Source organism: Egretta garzetta, unplaced genomic scaffold (assembly GCF_000687185.1).
Source record: "Egretta garzetta isolate BGI_Z169 unplaced genomic scaffold, ASM68718v1 scaffold41, whole genome shotgun sequence".
NCBI lineage: Eukaryota > Metazoa > Chordata > Aves > Pelecaniformes > Ardeidae > Egretta > Egretta garzetta.
This window is the reverse complement of record NW_009258755.1, coordinates 2,561,527-2,578,865: the sequence shown is the minus strand read 5'-3', so window position 1 is coordinate 2,578,865 and position 17,339 is coordinate 2,561,527. Positions and strand designations below refer to the sequence as shown.

At 42.6% G+C, this 17,339-nt stretch overlaps 1 protein-coding gene across 1 annotated transcript in view; it reads right to left on the bottom strand.

The window, feature by feature from the left end:
- Positions 1 to 17,339, bottom strand: part of LOC104135516 (transmembrane protease serine 11E-like) — a 44,594-nt gene that overhangs the window by 13,919 nt on the left and 13,336 nt on the right. Inside the window, exons 4-5 of the mRNA XM_009649178.1 lie at positions 8,356 to 8,423; positions 4,576 to 4,739 (exon numbers count right to left, since the gene is read on the bottom strand). Coding sequence (XP_009647473.1) covers positions 4,576 to 4,739; positions 8,356 to 8,423 — 232 coding nt within the window. The remainder of the gene's footprint in view (positions 1 to 4,575; positions 4,740 to 8,355; positions 8,424 to 17,339) is intronic.

Genomic DNA, 17,339 nt, shown 5'->3' with positions numbered 1-17,339 from the left:
AAGGCATGCTCTTGTGTGTTCACATAGCGCGCACAACCTTAAATATCTCCCCACTGACCTTCCAATATTCTCACCGCTCTCTCAACAGGAATTACCTCCCTAGAGTTATGCGCCCTTGAAGAAGTAGCAAAACATGGCTTAGATACAGGTGATGCAATTCTCATTCCTTCAACAGGGGAGAGTAGCCTGGTAGAGACAAGACGAAGGCTTTGTACCTCTAATTGTCCCTGTCACCCAGCCCTTCCCTCCCTTATGTCCACTGGACCTGTCCTCACATCCATGACTTCTCCCCCTCACCCCCATCGACCACATCTTAATTCTGTCCATGAGGACAGACAGAGGTCCACACCTCACAGCATACTTACAACTCCTCCATCTGGGCATCCTGCAGCCCGAGGAGGGATCTACATACCAGTTCTGTAGCGTGTATCCACACTGATACAGTTTTTAGCATTATTTTTCTTCCTGACCTACACTCATACCCCAGCTGCAATCAAGGTCTCACTACAGTAGCAGCAGCCCAAATCACTTGCACCCTCTGCAGGCAAGGCAGAGAAAGGGAAAAACGAGAATTGACTGAGGAAATTAATTAAATCAACTTATCTGAGTCATCTAAGAAGTCAAGTCAGGATGATTTCTGGCTTAATTCCCTTCTCACAAGCATGTCCTTGCAAAATATTCATTGTCCCTCGCATTTCAGTCCCTCGCATTTCAGTCCCTCGCATTTCAGTCAGCCTCTCTAGGCTGCTGCAAACACTGACATGTACCACCTTGTGCCAAACTAATGACATCAAAGTGAAAGAATGTCAGATCTCCACTGTATTTCCCAATGTACAAATGCATATCTTGTTCCACTCCCCCAAGCTGCTGTTGTGGCTGGTAAAGTACAAAACCCCAAACTGCTACATATATTATTTGAGACAAAACATTCCTCAGTCATCCAGGTCAGACACTCATCCACGTCTCCCACAGAAGACTTAATAAAAAGTGAGAATCTGTCGCCCAGGTTCTTGTACTTTGTATTTGTAAAGAGCTTTAGCAAGCCCTGGATGCCAGATGAATAGAAACAATAACAGTTGACTTGTTGATCAAAACCAATTCATGACTCACTGTTCATGGTCAAAACCCTTGGCTGTGCAACAGGTGGGAACACTTCCTACTCACTTTGAACAGTGCCAGTGATCTTGCAACCAGTTCCTTTCTGACGTCAGAAGTACATTCCCAAAAATACATTTTGGGAGACTTCCAACATACCTGACAAAGGGAAATAGTCTGGCAAGCTGCTCTACACTTTACTCAATAGGGATCCCGGCTGTGAGGTGACTCTACTTCTACCCAAGAAACCCTGGGGAAAAAGAAACATCAGCCTTGTAGGAGATCTCTTTGGCACCAGAACTATACAGAGGACAAACAGTGACACCTTCTTCTTCCAGAGCCAGTGGAAGAGCAAGTCCTAACGTGGGTACTTCCAAGTCACCTGACTTTGATAGCTCATTTTGCTGGCCCTTGGCACTGCTATTTGGAGAAGCTAGGGCTTAGTTTGCTTGATTCTCCACTGAAAAATATTTGGGCTTCCAGTGGGGTTTGTACACAAATGCAGAGATCTCTATCACCTCCTATTTTCTATCAAAGATATAGTGGATGTCTGGAGATACCACTGTCCTTGACCAGGGGACTATGAAGTCTGGCTAAATCAGAAAGCAGAGACTTGAGGAATAACACATCTGAAGGTACCCCGATACTAATGTATTTTTACAGCCCTATCTAAAGAACATCTACTGTTTAGTGATGATACAAATCAAAGACTATTATTTTATTTTCCTTTAAGTTTTGTGCACTTGCTATTTTTTCACATCTGTACAATCAAGCTTCTCCCTCTTTTCAAAAAAATAAAACCAACCCTGAACTAATAAAACACTGTCAGTTTAGATTTTATCCCCTCTTTATTCCCAGTCCTCAGGAATGAAGAGGCAAAGCAAGTTCTACCCCCTGGTCTTGGCAGACTACTTAGTTTTGTCCTGCTGCCCTGAACTGCAGCTGAAGATCCCAAGTGTTGCACCCAATTCACAGGACTTTGTTGGAGCTGATCCTCAATGCAAATACTTCTGAGTGAAGTGCAGGTTGAGACATGGGTGTTGAACAACAAGATGATTAGATGCAGGGAGGAAGACTTAAGGAGGTTCGCCTTATCAGACCCTCCTAGCATGCAATGTAAGTGCCTGACCTGGATTTGTTCCACAAGTTAGCTATGCTTAGCTAAACTAAGCTATATCACAGCCCCCAAATTAGAATCTTTTGATAAATGTGATTACAATGAACAGGTTAATTATTTTTTACACGCCATTATGAAAATGTTCTGGGATTGCCTCAAGATAAACAAGGATTCCAGCTGGCAAAGCCATCAAAGCTACAATGAGGCAAGATTTAGAAAGGTGCTGCAGAGCGTAGAAAAATATCTAGGGCTTCTCAGCTTTCCTTGGTTTAAGTGCTAATTAATGTTGGGCAGGATATTTCAGGAAGGGAGAGAGAGGTGGGAAATGCAAAACCTAGATCCTTCTCTGGGCTTCCAGGATCTGTTGAAAATTGTCACTTCTCTCAGGTATGAGGAAGAAGATGATCTTTATAAATTGACACCTGCATCTCCTCTAAGCATAGGAGTGCTCCATTCTGTATGCTTCACTGGAGTCAACCTGGTTTTCTTAAACAGCAGCACCAACAGGAGCTTGCCTAAGCCTCACAGCACTCCTGAAATCCTATTAGTAAAGAAGGATCCAAAAGGAATCTTTTATTGTTGTCTCCTAGAAATGGCAAGGTATTGTTAATGTTCCTTTGTGTCACGTGTAACCGTTGCACAATGCTAGTCAGTGTTTTATGGTTAGGCTGGAAGAGCCAAGAAAAGCAACACAAAGTTTATCATACAGCTTTATCAAAGTAATGCAGAGATGCCATCTTTCGTTGAGACCAAGTATTTAATGAAAATATTGTGATTCAATTATATCAGCTAATTTTTTTAACTCGCAACTAGTGCATTACTGTAACAGCCCTGCTGCAGTTCAAGGTCAACTAAAACAGAGTATTGAGTCACTTCCCACATTTACCAGACTGAATAAAAGCAGTTAATCAGGTAACTTGATGAGATCACAGTCCTTTTCTAGCAAGCATTTTTGTACTCCTTCCAATTTTATCCTTTTTGTAAGGCACCAATTTAAACTGAAGCTTCAAAAGTCACTAAACTGTGACCTGACTAACTTAAAAAAAAAACCAAGCAAAAAAACCAACCACCCCTCCCCCAAAAAAACCCAAAAAATCTCTCCTTGAATCTTTCTAGCTGATGCCCACACACTATTTCTACCTGGGAGAAATTACATGTGCACTTTGCTGAACAGGAACTACTGGCATTATAGAAAACACAGCAAAGAAATGGTGATTCTTTGCCCACGGGGATGTCACCTATCATCCTGAGCCATTCCAGTGGAGAAGACTGGTTGGCCCATCAAGAAACAGCGGGGGTGTGACAGCTCGTATTTGAGTTTCACTGCATTGCAGCAATGCAGCGTGCCCAGTTCAAACACCAAAAGGCAGAACAAGAGGTTGCTCCTGGTCATTTCTCAGTGGGAGGAAGTCTGGATCTATCCATCATGGAATCTGGCCCAGGCTTCTTGTTCTATCAACACAGCCATCTGGGCTCTGCTGATCTCTGCTGGTTTAAGTAGTCTAGTGTGGAAAAGCAAGCAGAAAGTACCCACCCATGTGCTGTACTCCCACCCTTGTGCTAGGAGTAAGCGGAAGGTCTGCAAAAACAAATGGGGCAAGTATCTGCCCCTTCCTTTCAACTAGCAACTCATTCTTGAAAAGTCTGACACCCAGAAAAAGTGCTGACTGTGAATAACTGAAGCCAAGTGAGAGACAAGAGTCTAAAGCATGCACAAAAATTCCCTAACAGATCAGAAGGGTAGAAGAGGATGGATGCCTTTCAGTGTCTGGTAATTCACTAAATCAAAAAGACAGTGCTGTTAATGTTCATATCCTGCAGATGCAGGTCTGCTTTGCAAAGAAGGGGCTAGATCACCAGCTGAGGAGTCACATAGATAAGAACATTTTCCCTTTCTTTCCTTTCTTCCGGGGAATCTGGAAGGATTTTGATCCTCCCACCAAATACTACTGTTTCAGTGCATTGGCTGTTTACCCACTGTCATCCTAGCGTCGTTTCTGCTTCTCTGAGGAGCCTGAAAGTGCAAAGACCTAGGGAGCATGTTTGCGTTGCTGTGTACCGAAGCACTGTGGTGAGGCTCCTACTCTTTAGCCCAATAGTAGCACCAGGTTGGTACCGCAGTTTGGAGGAAGGCTAATGCTGTACTGCAAGGTCATAAAGCACTGCTCCTGTCTATCCATATTTAAGACATATTTTAAAAACTTAGGAGGGGTTTCTACATTGCCACTGATTTTGTTCTAACTTAATGAGCAGGAAAGATAGTCATTCAGACTCAGTAACAGTCATCATCAGAAGGGAAAAATGAAGTCACATCAATCAGAAAAGGGTAAGAACTACCTTTAAGAGAGATGTAATATACTTACTTGAGATGGTGGAAGATCTGACATTTATTCGCAGGGGCCCTGTGTATTTTTTCAGGCCCCTCCGTAAGATCCTTTCAACTCTTTCTCGCAATGCTTCTCTAGAATCCGTAGCGGAGAACCAGAATGTTAGCAAAGCCTCTGCCATCACACCATCAGCGTCTGGGCTACAAACCAACGAAAGAGTCTGGTTACCTTCAGCCCATTTCTGCATTTCTTAGTTTTTATCTTAGATCCTCTAGCAATGGCAATGCAACATAAAGGATTAGATACATTTTTGAACATTTTGTACATTTTTTGAGAGAAGGAATCGCCAAAAGGAATCCAAGCAAATGCTGAATGGTCACACATATCTTAGGCATGATGGTCTCTGTGAACAAATGGCCAGGCCCATGTTGTAATGGAGTCTAAAAAGCAGTCACTGACTACATGCTTGGGATACAAGAGCAGGAGGGAACGAACTGATTTAGTTGCAGTGAAAAGCTGGATATGCAGCGCTTCAGAATGGTTAATGGTATCTAGGTAGACCTTTCCAGGGCCCCATACATACACAGTAGAAAAATGTTTAATCATCACCACAAAGGTACTTGAGCAAAGGGGAGACACCACACAACCCAATTTTACCACTGCAACCTCTTGGGAGAATGTAACTAATAACCTCACATTATGCAACAATGAAGGAAACTCAGCAGCATATCCACAACCTACTTACCACAGTCCAAGAGATGGACCACAACAGGGGCCTTTAACATCTCACTGAAAAGTACAAGCGGCACCCACACTGGGACACACAATTCCACAGTTCTGATGCAAGATCAGAGGAAAGAAAAGGAAGAAAAATCTTCTAACAGACTGAATTCACCTGGTAGTAGTATTTATTTTTCCTTAAAGCATCAGATACTGCAAGAGACTGAATGCTAGACTGCAAAGACCAAGGTGTCTAATCTGGCATAGTAAATCTTGCTCTGTGCTTGCAGATGGCTTATCCTTGGTCATTACACAGGGAAGATAAGAGCATGTACGGAGAACCTTCTCTCCTGTGCCTCCTCCTACCTGAGCCAAGAAGCAATGACACAACTCACAACAGGTGGAATTGCGGTTGCTTCATACAGGGGGCGAGCTAAAAGCAGGTTGGTCTGTCTTTCACATCATTCAGACAGGAAAGGAAAAGACAAAATCCTCCAGTTAGCTTTCACTGTCTTGGAAATTTGTAATTACATAAAGGAAAAATAAGAAAATTAAAAATAGAAGGCAGGTAGCTTATACAGAAGTCATGCAGTCAGGCTATGATCTCTGAAGGGAACACACAGCTAAAATGAAACAGACATTCCTGAGGGCTACTAAAATGATCCGAGGGCTGGAGCACCTCTCCTGTGAGGACAGGCTGAGAGAGTTGGGCTTGTTCAGCCTGGAGAAGAGAAGGCTGCAGGGAGACCTGATTGCGGCCTTTCAGTACCTAAAGGGGGCCTACAATGAGGGTGGTGAAACACTGGAACGGGTTGCCCAGAGAGGTAGTGGAGGCCCCATCCCTGGAAACATTCAAGGCCAGGTTGGACGGGGCTCTGAGCAACCTGATCGAGTTAGCGGTGTCCCTGCTGACTGCAGGGGGGTTGGACTAGATGACCTCTAGGGGTCCTTTCCAACGCCAAACATTCTATGATTCTATGATTCTATCACGAGTGAAGGGCAAATAAAAGGCCACGTGTTACGAGCACACCAAGGCATGCTAAATGTTTCGTAGCTGAGCAGAAAGACACGTTCCTTGCCTCAGGGATCTCATAATTGAGATTGAGTACATGAACTTTCCAACAGGCTGGTTTTTTCCCTTTGTGCCAACTTCAGTGTGATTGCCACGCTGTTTATTTTCCAGATGTTATCTGATCCAACTGTGGGTGTTGCTCTGCATTTCTGAGGTGTTCCCTCACCTCTCCCCCCACTCCCCTTCCTGTGCTGTGCCACACTGGAATTACCGTATCAACTCTTGCAAGCACACCACACCTCTCGAAACTCTCAGATAAGTACAGCTCGCCTTGAATCACTCACTATATAGCAAAGGTCCAGAGCCAAAGGCACCAAGTCAAGATTTGTTTTGTCTGTCTCAGTGAGCAGTGGGCATTACTACTAATGCATTGTTTATACCAAGCCAAAAAATATGCACAGTACTTTCCAAGCAAATTCACAACAATGACCCTGCTTAAAAGAGCTTGCTGTCTGAACACTTGAAGACGCATAAAGCTTGTATATTTGAAAAAGCAAACAAACTTTGGCACATACAAGTCTCGCATCCAACATGGCAAACATCACAGCAAATACCTCAGTCTGCCCTTGGGAACAAGAAGTAATGAAGAAGTATTACTTCTCCCTACAGATTGGCTTCTCAGATCCTTAAATCACCTTGTCTACGCATATACCACTCTAGTCAGTGTCGAAAAATATTTCTAAAGCTACATTCAACTAATTACTTGTGTGATTTGCCTAACTGGGGATTAAGCTAAAATAGAATGGGAGGCAGGATGCCACAAACTGCAGAACAATGAGAAATACATTCACAAGAATAAGATCTTGAGGCTGCTGTCATTAGTCTTGCAGCTTTAGCACATGATTATTAAGGCATTCAAGGTTTACTTGCAAAGCAATGGGCACTGTCACTCAGGAACAAGGCCTTAGTATTACAATAGACAGTTCTATAAAAAGGTCGTTTTCAGCACTCAACAGTGGTCAAAAAAATCAAATCAAACATTAGGTATTATTGACAAATGAACAGAGAATAAAGAGGAAAAAACTAGGCATGGCAGACCTGGAAAAGACACGGGGCAGGGTGATAAGGAACAGTTCCTGCAAAGAATGGCTGAGCAGGCTGGGACTTTCAACTGAAAAAAAAAAAAAAAAAAAAAAAAAAAAAAAAAGAGTAGAGCTCATGGCGTACAGGAGAGAAAAGGGATATGATGGGAGTGTCTGATACCACTAATGGCATGGAGAAGAGGGATAGAGATCAACTTTTCATCATCCTCTTCCAGCAGAAGAACTAGGGGCCATTGAATGGTCCAAAGAAGGTGGCTCTTCACAAGTAACTCCTTACTAAAGGATTGAGGTGCAAGAATTTCAGGAGTCCAGGGGAGACTGGACAAGTAATGGCAGGGTTAGGTTAACGGTTGGACTTGATAATCTTAAAGGTCTTTTCCAACCTAAGCGATTTTACGATTCTAAGTCCTCGGAAAATAACTCCACCAGGGGCTGCTAAACAACCACTTCAGGAAACCCCAAATGGTAAATAGCTGGAGGTAGAGAACATACCAAGAAGCAGTTACTATTTGTGTCTCTTGTGCTGCTACTGTTCCCTAGGCACCTACTTAGGTCCATTCTTAGAGACACAAGAATGACAAGTGGGACCTTCGAAACCAGCACAGCCATGCTTGGTTTTACCTGACAAGCCCAGCACAGTAGCAATACTAGAAGTAAAATGTCAACTGCATTATAGTGAAGGAAATAGTTTTGAAAATGCTTTTTATTTTTGGATAGTTCAAATTATACCTACTTTATTAGCTAAAGCTTGCTCAAGTTCTGAACCCAAACTTGTACAGAATTTGGACTGACTGAAGTTTATCTTCTCCATCAAGATCCAAAGGAGGGCATGGTTCAGAGTAAGATGACACTCAGTTGGAGATTATGTTCTGGTCTTACATGAAATACGCTTTACTGAATCAGATCAAATGGCTCTCTAGCTGGGCTTGATGCACATTTCATTTTATCTCAGCTGCGTGCATTTATTATAATCTCACATACCTCACTCTGATTAAGCGTGAACGGATGTATTTTTTCCTTAAAATGGAATTGTAAAATGTCTTGTCGATCTGTTGAAAAAAGAAAAATATAAGATAACAACAAAAAAGGAGGGAAACGGACATATTGCTGGAAGGAGCATTCAGAAAACAGAATTTACTTACAAACACACAGCTTACTGAGCCAAGAAACATAATCCAGCCCAGCCTCTAGTTAACATTTGCCACAGGCTTTTCCTAACCATTTCCCATTCGACCTAAGCCACATCATAAAAAGTTAACTAGCTTTTCTAAATATCCTATGACTACATCAGTGTGCCACCACAGTGCTGCCCTGTCCCCTGCCAGACGTAATGAGGGATATTTATAAACAACCTTGAAACACACTACTGCAGTCTCCCAAAGCACAGCCTCCTAAAGATGGCCCACAGAGAGGGTACAGCTTGCTGTGCTCTGCACGGTGCCTCTCCTGTAGGGGTCCTTTCTAATACAGCAGAATTTGAGAATTCTAGCAGAATTCTCTCTAACAGAATTCTACAGGACCAAGGACTTAGAAATTTATAGCAAAATGACCAGAGGTCTCAAATTGTACCACCCAAACACCCTTGTGATTTGCCACACACTAGGGAAATTGTCAAGCAATTCTCATCAGAAATTGGAAATCTAGGACTCGTAAGGAATCAATCCCCAAGTGACATCTTTGCTGCTTCATGCTTAACCACATCCTGCTTTAGGCTGAATGTTGTCTCAAGATTGCATGATCAATCTGAGACAGCGCAGGGTGATATAACATGGCATGAAATTCTGCCAGGAATGGCTGAGGATCACTGTTGTATTGAGAAACAGCAAAGTCACTAGTGAGTTATGCAGTTCCTCCTATCAGCAAGGCCCAGTAAATCGAACATATCCTGTAAACATGAAATGCAGCACAGGAAAAACTATGTAGGAATGCTTTACGAAATCATGAAATCATGCAAGTTGTCTTTTTTGTAGTTTTTAGCCCATAAAGGCTGTCTGATTTATCTCCACCTCCAGATTTTCTGTCTTCCAAAGGAAAGAGAAAAGTAATGGTTCTCAAACTTCTAGTGTGTTGAAATCTTTCAGATACAGAAACAAGCATGCAAGCATGAAGTCTGGGGGTGTTTCCTCCCAGAGAAAACATAGGCCCTCTTTCCAGCTTTGGCTGTCATAAGATGAAGCCTCATGCCATTACACAGTGATACCAAAGCAGAATAATTTCAAGATGAAAACTGCACATTTTATTATTTTCAGGTGATTTTAAGCATACATTAGTAAGGAAAAAAAAGAAAAGTTCTTCATGGTCATGCATTGAGCTGATCTTTTGTCTTCTTGTTTACTGGAAGTTATCTGGAATTACTTAGGCATTTGGAAAAGACAAAATTCTATGAAAAAGTATATCAACTGCAACAAGCTACTGTATATATGCAGAATGAGCTTTATCCTGTCACTTTGCAGATTGCCAGCTGCTACCACTGCATTTTATGAGGCATTCAGTTAGAAATGCAGAATAAAGTGTTTTGTTTCCTATAACTCTGCATCCTGTTCCACTACCACCCTTGGTTATTGGAAGTATTTGCCCTCAGACAAAATTTTTTTTTATTTTTTTTTTTAAATAACCTTTGCTTATCGTTTCTGTCACAGTGTTAACTGCTTCACTGATGATTGTGTAAGCAGAAGCATGTCGTTAAGCAGCACCGCCAGCTTTGTGGCATGCAATGGCATGTGCTATCTTTGGCTACACTGCCTCAGAACTTCTGGGATTTTTGGGACAGGGACTTCTTTGCAGAGTGGTTTGCAAACAAGGGAGCTGGGCTGAGGTACACCTCAAGCTTCTACATTGCTAACAGTAAAGCGAAAGCAGGCTGACTTCAAGCTTGGGACTGAAGAGGGCAAGAATTCATGATCCCTTGCGAGGGAAGGTTAAGTCAATATGACATTCCTGAATCCTTTAGCTTGAAAACACAGTTGCCAGGAGGAGATATCTGTACTATCTCATCTCAGAGATTGCAAGTGGTTTTGCTACACTTTCCCGCCTGCATTTCTGCAGCAGATACAGGGATCCTTACTTCTGTCAGCCATTCTCTTGTGTATCTTTGCTACAGCCTGAGCAGCTCACGTCATCGTGTTTTGTGTACTCCTGATATGTTCCGCTTTCTCCTTTTCTCCTCACCCTGGACCACTTCCTAGATGTTCTATATGGTCTGATCAGGAACACCACGTGCTGCAGCAAAGGCAAAGATTTCCAGTGGCACCTGACAAAACAGAACTACACACAGTGCTTTTTACAAAAATAATCTAAGGACTCCAAATGCAACTGAACTATCAGCAACAGACATTGTTTTCAAAAGGTATGTTAGGTACTTTTATGGCGAGAACAGTAAGCATATGATTTTAAATGATACCAAAATTACTGGATTTGTGTTACTTCCATTCTCTTTCACAATTTCATAGCTGAATGAGAAAGTAGCCACTTTTCCTGTTACATACTGTCACTATCTTTCCCCTCCTTAAGAGTTGCCTTAGTACTACATCACCAATAGATTAAAAAAAAAACAAAAAACAAAGAGCTGGAGAATGGTTTTGTTTCCAGTGGTCCCTGCAGGGCCTTTAACACCTTCACACTTGATCTGCTTTTGTAAATCTGCTGTATTTCATCAGGAAAGACATGCTAGCCAAACCTCTGCACTGTGGCCCCATCTCTCACCCGCTGATGAATACGTTTGACAGACATGAATCTGTCCCAAATCTCCTCTTTCCTTCAGTGATGATGTTGGTAACCTGAATTATTAACAGTAATCTTTATATTCATACAGAGTTTATGTAAGAGGAAAACATAGCAAGATGCCTGCAGATAATAACTTTCACAGATTGATGTTCTGTCTCATGTTTTTACTGTTCATCTTCTGGTAAAGCCTTTCACATCCATATCAAACAATAAACATTTCTCTCCCGCCTGCTTATAGCTTCCTTTTCAGCTTGAGTCAGAACCCTGGAAGCAAAAGCAACTAGAACTTTGTCTGGTAACTAGGTGGCACCTGGTCCTGCCTGGGAGAAGCATCTGCACTCATTTTAAGCATTTTGCTTTGATTACAGCCACTCAGAAGTGCTGTCATGACCCAATCCCTTAAACGCACCACTGATTCAGTGCACCTCACTTCTTTTCCTGGCCCTTGTCTAGCAACTGCTCAGTGGTGACAGTTGCTGCTGCAGGCAGGGTCTATAAGATTCTTAACTAAGTGCCAAGTCCTGCTCCTTTCAAGTGAGCAGCATTTTCCTGACAGCCTTTATTTTAGCATTCGTCCAAACAAGATTTTCTTAAGTTAAGCTTAATGCCATCTGGTATTTCCTCAATTTCATATCCTCTGTCCTTTTTACAAGACTTCTCTACATGCAGTATAATTTTTTAAGACGAACTGGACTTCAGTCCTGAACACTGGTCCATCTATGCCCATATAGCAACTAATAGAGGCTAGTACCAAAGATGCACCTGTACAAACTCAGCCACAAAGGAAATTCTTCCTTGCTCCATGCAGCCAGACATTGCTTTACACCTTGATGAACAAGACTTGTTTTCCTGTCCTATCTTGTATAACTCATCATTATCCTCTTTTTTTCATGTCGCACCATGATCAACCCTCTGAGGCCTGTGAGCAACCTAAAGTCTTCATGATTTCATAGTCACCCAATATGCCCTGCCTCCCTGGGACCCAAAAAAACCCCAAGCTCTGGAAGTAGGTCACATGCAACAGCAATCCCATCGCTCCAGTGTAGAATAGAGCTGACGCGAGCTGGGCTTGCCCAGATGCGTAGCTGGATCTTGAGGTGACCGAGCAAGGTCAGCTGTGTCAGCCCTTGCTTTCTCCCACCACACGCTCCTCTGCCACTGCATTCAGGGTAAAGGATTTAGCAAAAAGGTTATCTTAAATCTAGCTTGACAGAACTTTCTTCTGGAATATTTGCTGAACCCACTGAATTACTTGTGTAGGATGTTCCAAAGCATTCAGTAGGTTTGGGAGCACAAATCCTCTTATTGCTCAATACTATTGCTCTTTTGCCTGCCACCAGTTTAGTCCTTCAACAGCTATCCTCATATTATATTATTCTTCTTGCCTCACTAGCTCTTTAGCATGCAAAGCCTATTATTAGTGATTTTTAAAGCTTTTTGACCATAAATATTAATGAGAACATACCACCTGGCTCAATGACTCTCTCCAGTTTTGTGGCAGTCATGCAATATGAATTACTGCTAATCGGTTGTGTTAATTGCATACCTAGCGCCCAACTTGCTGGCCAGTTTGCGTGCAATTTACAGCTCAGCCTGCTGAGATCCCCCAGAGCTGACCATAATGCAAATCCTGTAGCAGGATTTCTCCCTTGAGAACCTGACAAATCTCCTGCCCAGGTTTCAACTGAGGGGTTAGTTGGGAACCCTACCAGAGATTAGGGAGAGAGAGGGCAGGAGGAGAGAGACAGACAGGGGCAGCAAAAACCAAACCATGCATTGTCCCAAACCAGGATGTGGGCATCACACTCCCCTGGGAAACAGAGAGGCCAATTACTTGCACAGTGTTTGCCTGAGGCAAAAAAAAAAAAAATGGACCTGAAAGAGAGCAAATGTAATGATCCACAGGCCTCCAGCAAACCAGAAGATCAGAAACTTTCCTATCGGAAACCACACATACACAAAGGCAGCAACATGTCATGGCGGGCAGGAGCGGTGTGATCCCATACATCTGCAAACGGTATCACAAACTCTTCACAGAGTTTAAACTTACTGGACTGCTAAAGCTGGGAGATGAGCAAGCACTATCTGACCTTGCACTAAAATATAGAGCTCAGCTGGATGGTTCTGGGAGGTGTCAGCTGCAACAGAGAAGTAACTGACCTTGCACAGCAGTTCCTAAAAAGGTTGGTCTTTCGGATAAAAGAAATTAAGAGCAATAATACATGGGAAAACGTCAGGATCTAAAGTACCATGCTTATGGCTAGTGCGACCAATTTCAAAGGCATGTAATGGCATGAGAGTTTCATTAAGGCTATGTAATAGTGACAGCTGGAATTAAGGTCACCTAAGTATTCCCATTCCTACTCCCTGCTTTCAATTGTCCATAATTAGCTTCCTAAAACTTTCACACTGCCATTGAAATTCTCTCTGCTTAGGGAGGGAAAATCAAGTTTGGAGTGAAAACTATCTGGGCCAATATCCAGAAAAGGGCTTTTGTGGTTTGGTGTGGTCCCCCCAAAAAGTAGGCTTTTCCTGGGAAAATCACTCTGTGCCTTCTGTTTTTTTATGAGATACATTGAGGTAAGGAGCTGAAATACAGGAGCGAATAGCTCTTAGAAAAATTCTATGAAATCTAAGGAAGCTGAGTAGCAATGTATTCAAGTTACAAGCACCCAAATACCATCAGCCAGCAAGCTCAGTACTGAATTTGGATTCTCCCCTTTGACAACACCATGTTCTAAACAACCACTCTCTTGACCTACTAGATTTTGATCTCAGTGACACCAGTTCACATCTTGAATCACTTCATTGATTTAATTACCTGTAAACGATGCAGTAATTCTGGACTGTTGCTCTGTAATTTAGATAAGATTCTACCCTTAATCACACACACTAGTGATAACTGCCCTTTATTTAATTTTAAATTCCTTCTTCCAGCTCAGGTTCACATCCATTTTCCTTGAGCACATTTTATAGCTTTTCTTGCCACACTCTAGACCTGAATTAGTTACATATTTTTGGGGGGGAGGTGTCTTCTTATGATTTTTCTGGCTTTGAACATGCTTATTAGACATTCTGCCTTGATGAACCAAGAAAAAAATGAAAAAGAAAAATCAGCTTGTATGCCTATTACTTGAGAAAATGACATTGTGTTAATAAGTCAAAGAATCAATGAAGTTGAAGGATTGTTGAATTTAAGAATTTAAGTTAGAGAAAAAGTTGGATAATAGGCACATTGCTGATAACTAACCATTTCATCCTGGGAATTCATGCTATTTAGGTAGAGCACTGACAGTCTGAGATCTTGCAGGTGAGGGAAAAACACTAAGCTACAGCTTCATGCCCTACACCACATGCCCTACTCAACTCACACTAGCTTTTAAAAGTACTTTGTATTTTCCTCAGTATTTTTTTAGTTCCCTGTGCTGCTGTGACCTGCAGAAACAGGAAAAACTGGAAACAAAAGTTTAAGCAAGAAAGCATCTCAGTTTTTAAACCAATGCAGTATATGCCTATGCCAGTGGTCTTTTTCTTCTTTTGATTTCAATAGCATTTTCTGAAAAAAAAGTATTACAAGTAAGATGAAAATGCTTTATGGGAGTTATTTCCTCTCAGTGTACAGCATTTCACCTATATCTTTAAGGCTGTAAGTGTATATATCACAGAATCATAGAATGTTTTGGGTTGGAAGGGACCTTTAGAGGCCATCTAGTCCAACCCTTAATATATACATACTCACAGTTCCCCCCTGTATATAGTCGAGTGTGCTGTCAATCTCTAATTCCAGACCTAAACAAACCAGTCGCCACACTCTCACCTTGGCCACTGTGACATTGCCATGTTTCCCCGTTGGCTGGATTACTGTGGGAAGATGCTTTCCGCTTTATTTCTGGACCCAGTCACCCATAGAGGGCACCCTTATTGTAGCATGCTAGTCCAAGGACAATGCTTCCTCTATGTGTGAGAACCGTTCCCTTAAAATAAAGCTTTTGAAGCAGAAGTTGTCAAATGCCATAAATTCATTTTAGGATTTTTTTCCTCAAAATGCCCCTCAATCTTAAAGATCTTTTTTACAGAGATAAAAGGGTTTTTTTCCATTTTACAACATTTTGCAGAACAGGAAAAAAGCGAGAGTATTATTAAAAAGTCTCTAAAAAGCTTCCTTTAAAAAGCTTCATTTTTCTGGTTTTTGTGCTATAGATGCACTTCTAAATGAAATTGCCTTCAGTGAAGAACAAGAGAAACTTTCAATAAAAGTTCCATTCTTTTCACCTCATATTGGTACTAAGCAAGTACTTGAGGGAGTATATACAGAACCTAGAAATGCTTGGGTTTAAATAAGGACTTAGGTTTTAAATTTTGGGATCTGTATCTGAAAACACTACCAAATCTCTTTTGAAACTTGTTATAGCCAGGAACATTTTTACTCAGTTTGGTCCAGGTGCTGCAAGACTCTGAAAAGTCCTTGGAAAGATTTGGCTGCTGCAGCTACCATAATTGCGTTTCTGTGATCTGTCCAATTTTCTTTTGTTTCAGAGGCTGAGAGGGGAAAAAAAGTGTTTTATGGGGGGTGGGCAGGAACAGCACACCTACAGCAAATAAAGCTACATGATACTTGTATTTTTCAGCTTGCTGTAAAAAAAAAAAAAAGTCATGTTAGACTCCCTCGAACTTCAGCACACTCCCTTTTCTTGGGGCATGTTCAGTTATCACCTCTAAATTAGTCCTCACAGTCTGGGCTCCCAGACCAAATAGTCTTTAGGAGTGTTTCAAAAACCTGCTGCCTTGGGGATCTGCTCCTACTGAATTAACCTCCCAACTCAAGGACCATAAGGCACTGATGGAGCAAGCCACGTGTTTAACACCCACACAGAAGGTGTAACACACACACCTCTTGCACAGTTTCAGCCAGCTTTGCAGCTAGCTCTCGGCTCTGAAGTGGTTTGTATTTCACCTCCCCCCCTCTCCCAAATACACACATGCACACTTCTGCTCCCCAGGAAGACTTGAGTCACATCTGACCCTAAAGAGGCCAAGTCTCATAAAACAGCAGCCTCATCTACTCGCTGCCTGTCTTTTCAGCTAGGCTTCCTCTGAGTTCAGCTTAGATGGAAACCTTAGCCAGTATTTCAGGCTTTGGCCCTGCGGATGCAACAGTAAGCTTTTCACTACTTCAGTGATACAAGGTGCTTCCTGATAGCAATGACTATCCTGATAGCAGGATGACTGCAAGCTTATCACTGGGTATAAAGCAGAGAGTCTTTTCAGTTACAAGCATCCCGTTGGAGGCTAACCTATCCATCAGACAAGGTTATCAGGTGTTAAACCTCTCCTTTCCATGGAAGCCTAAGTGTCTACACATTTATGTGTAGAGTTAAGAGAGAACAAACACAAAGAAACTCAGTACTGTCATGAGGGGTCATAAAACCCCAGTGTGCCACAGGAACTAAGTGGGTTACCCGTAGGCACTTGAAAAATTCTTTCCTATCTCTGTGGACCTCTTGTCAGGTGCTGAACTGGCTTTATGGATTTGGCCTTTCAACTCTCTCCAACTCAGTTCCCTGGCTGCACAGAGGGACACAGCCGTGCCTTGGGGCTGGGAAACTGCAGGGTGCTTTGGTCATAATTAAATTGTGCAGAAGCAACTGAGAATCTGCACCGCTGAGGATGCAGAGGACAAAGTAAGCTCCCATTGCACCCCACTGATGTCCTTTGTGGTGGTGGCCCAGAGGGCAGCTAAGCAGAGGCATTGGATTCAGCTAACAAGCCCTGTTTGCGAGCCACAAAGCGGCCGGGACGGTGCAGAGCTGCAGAGAACTACTGAGTACCAAATGCTGCACCTGGCTGTCCCTGGGATCCTCACTCAGAGGGGAGGTGCACGGCACCCACTCAGAGCAGGAGGGGGGTGTGTGGGGAGGGAGGTGCACAGCACCTGCCTGCTCCTCTGCTCCTCCCTCCTCATAGCAAGAGAAATGCGTTAGCAACCTCCAAAATCATCATCTCCCAAGGGAGAAAACTGCCTCCGTCCTTACCAGCTCTGGTACAGGGACTCATCAGTGAGTCCTTAAACCGAGTCCTTAAACAGGCGGAGAAATCAGAACTATTCTGCGGCATTTTCCTGTGGTATCACAAGTGTCTCTGCAATACCCAGTAGAGACACTATTCCTAAATTAAACCCACACTAATTCAATCCTATATCAGACAGGACAAACTTCAAGAGCCATACCCATTAAAAACTTTCC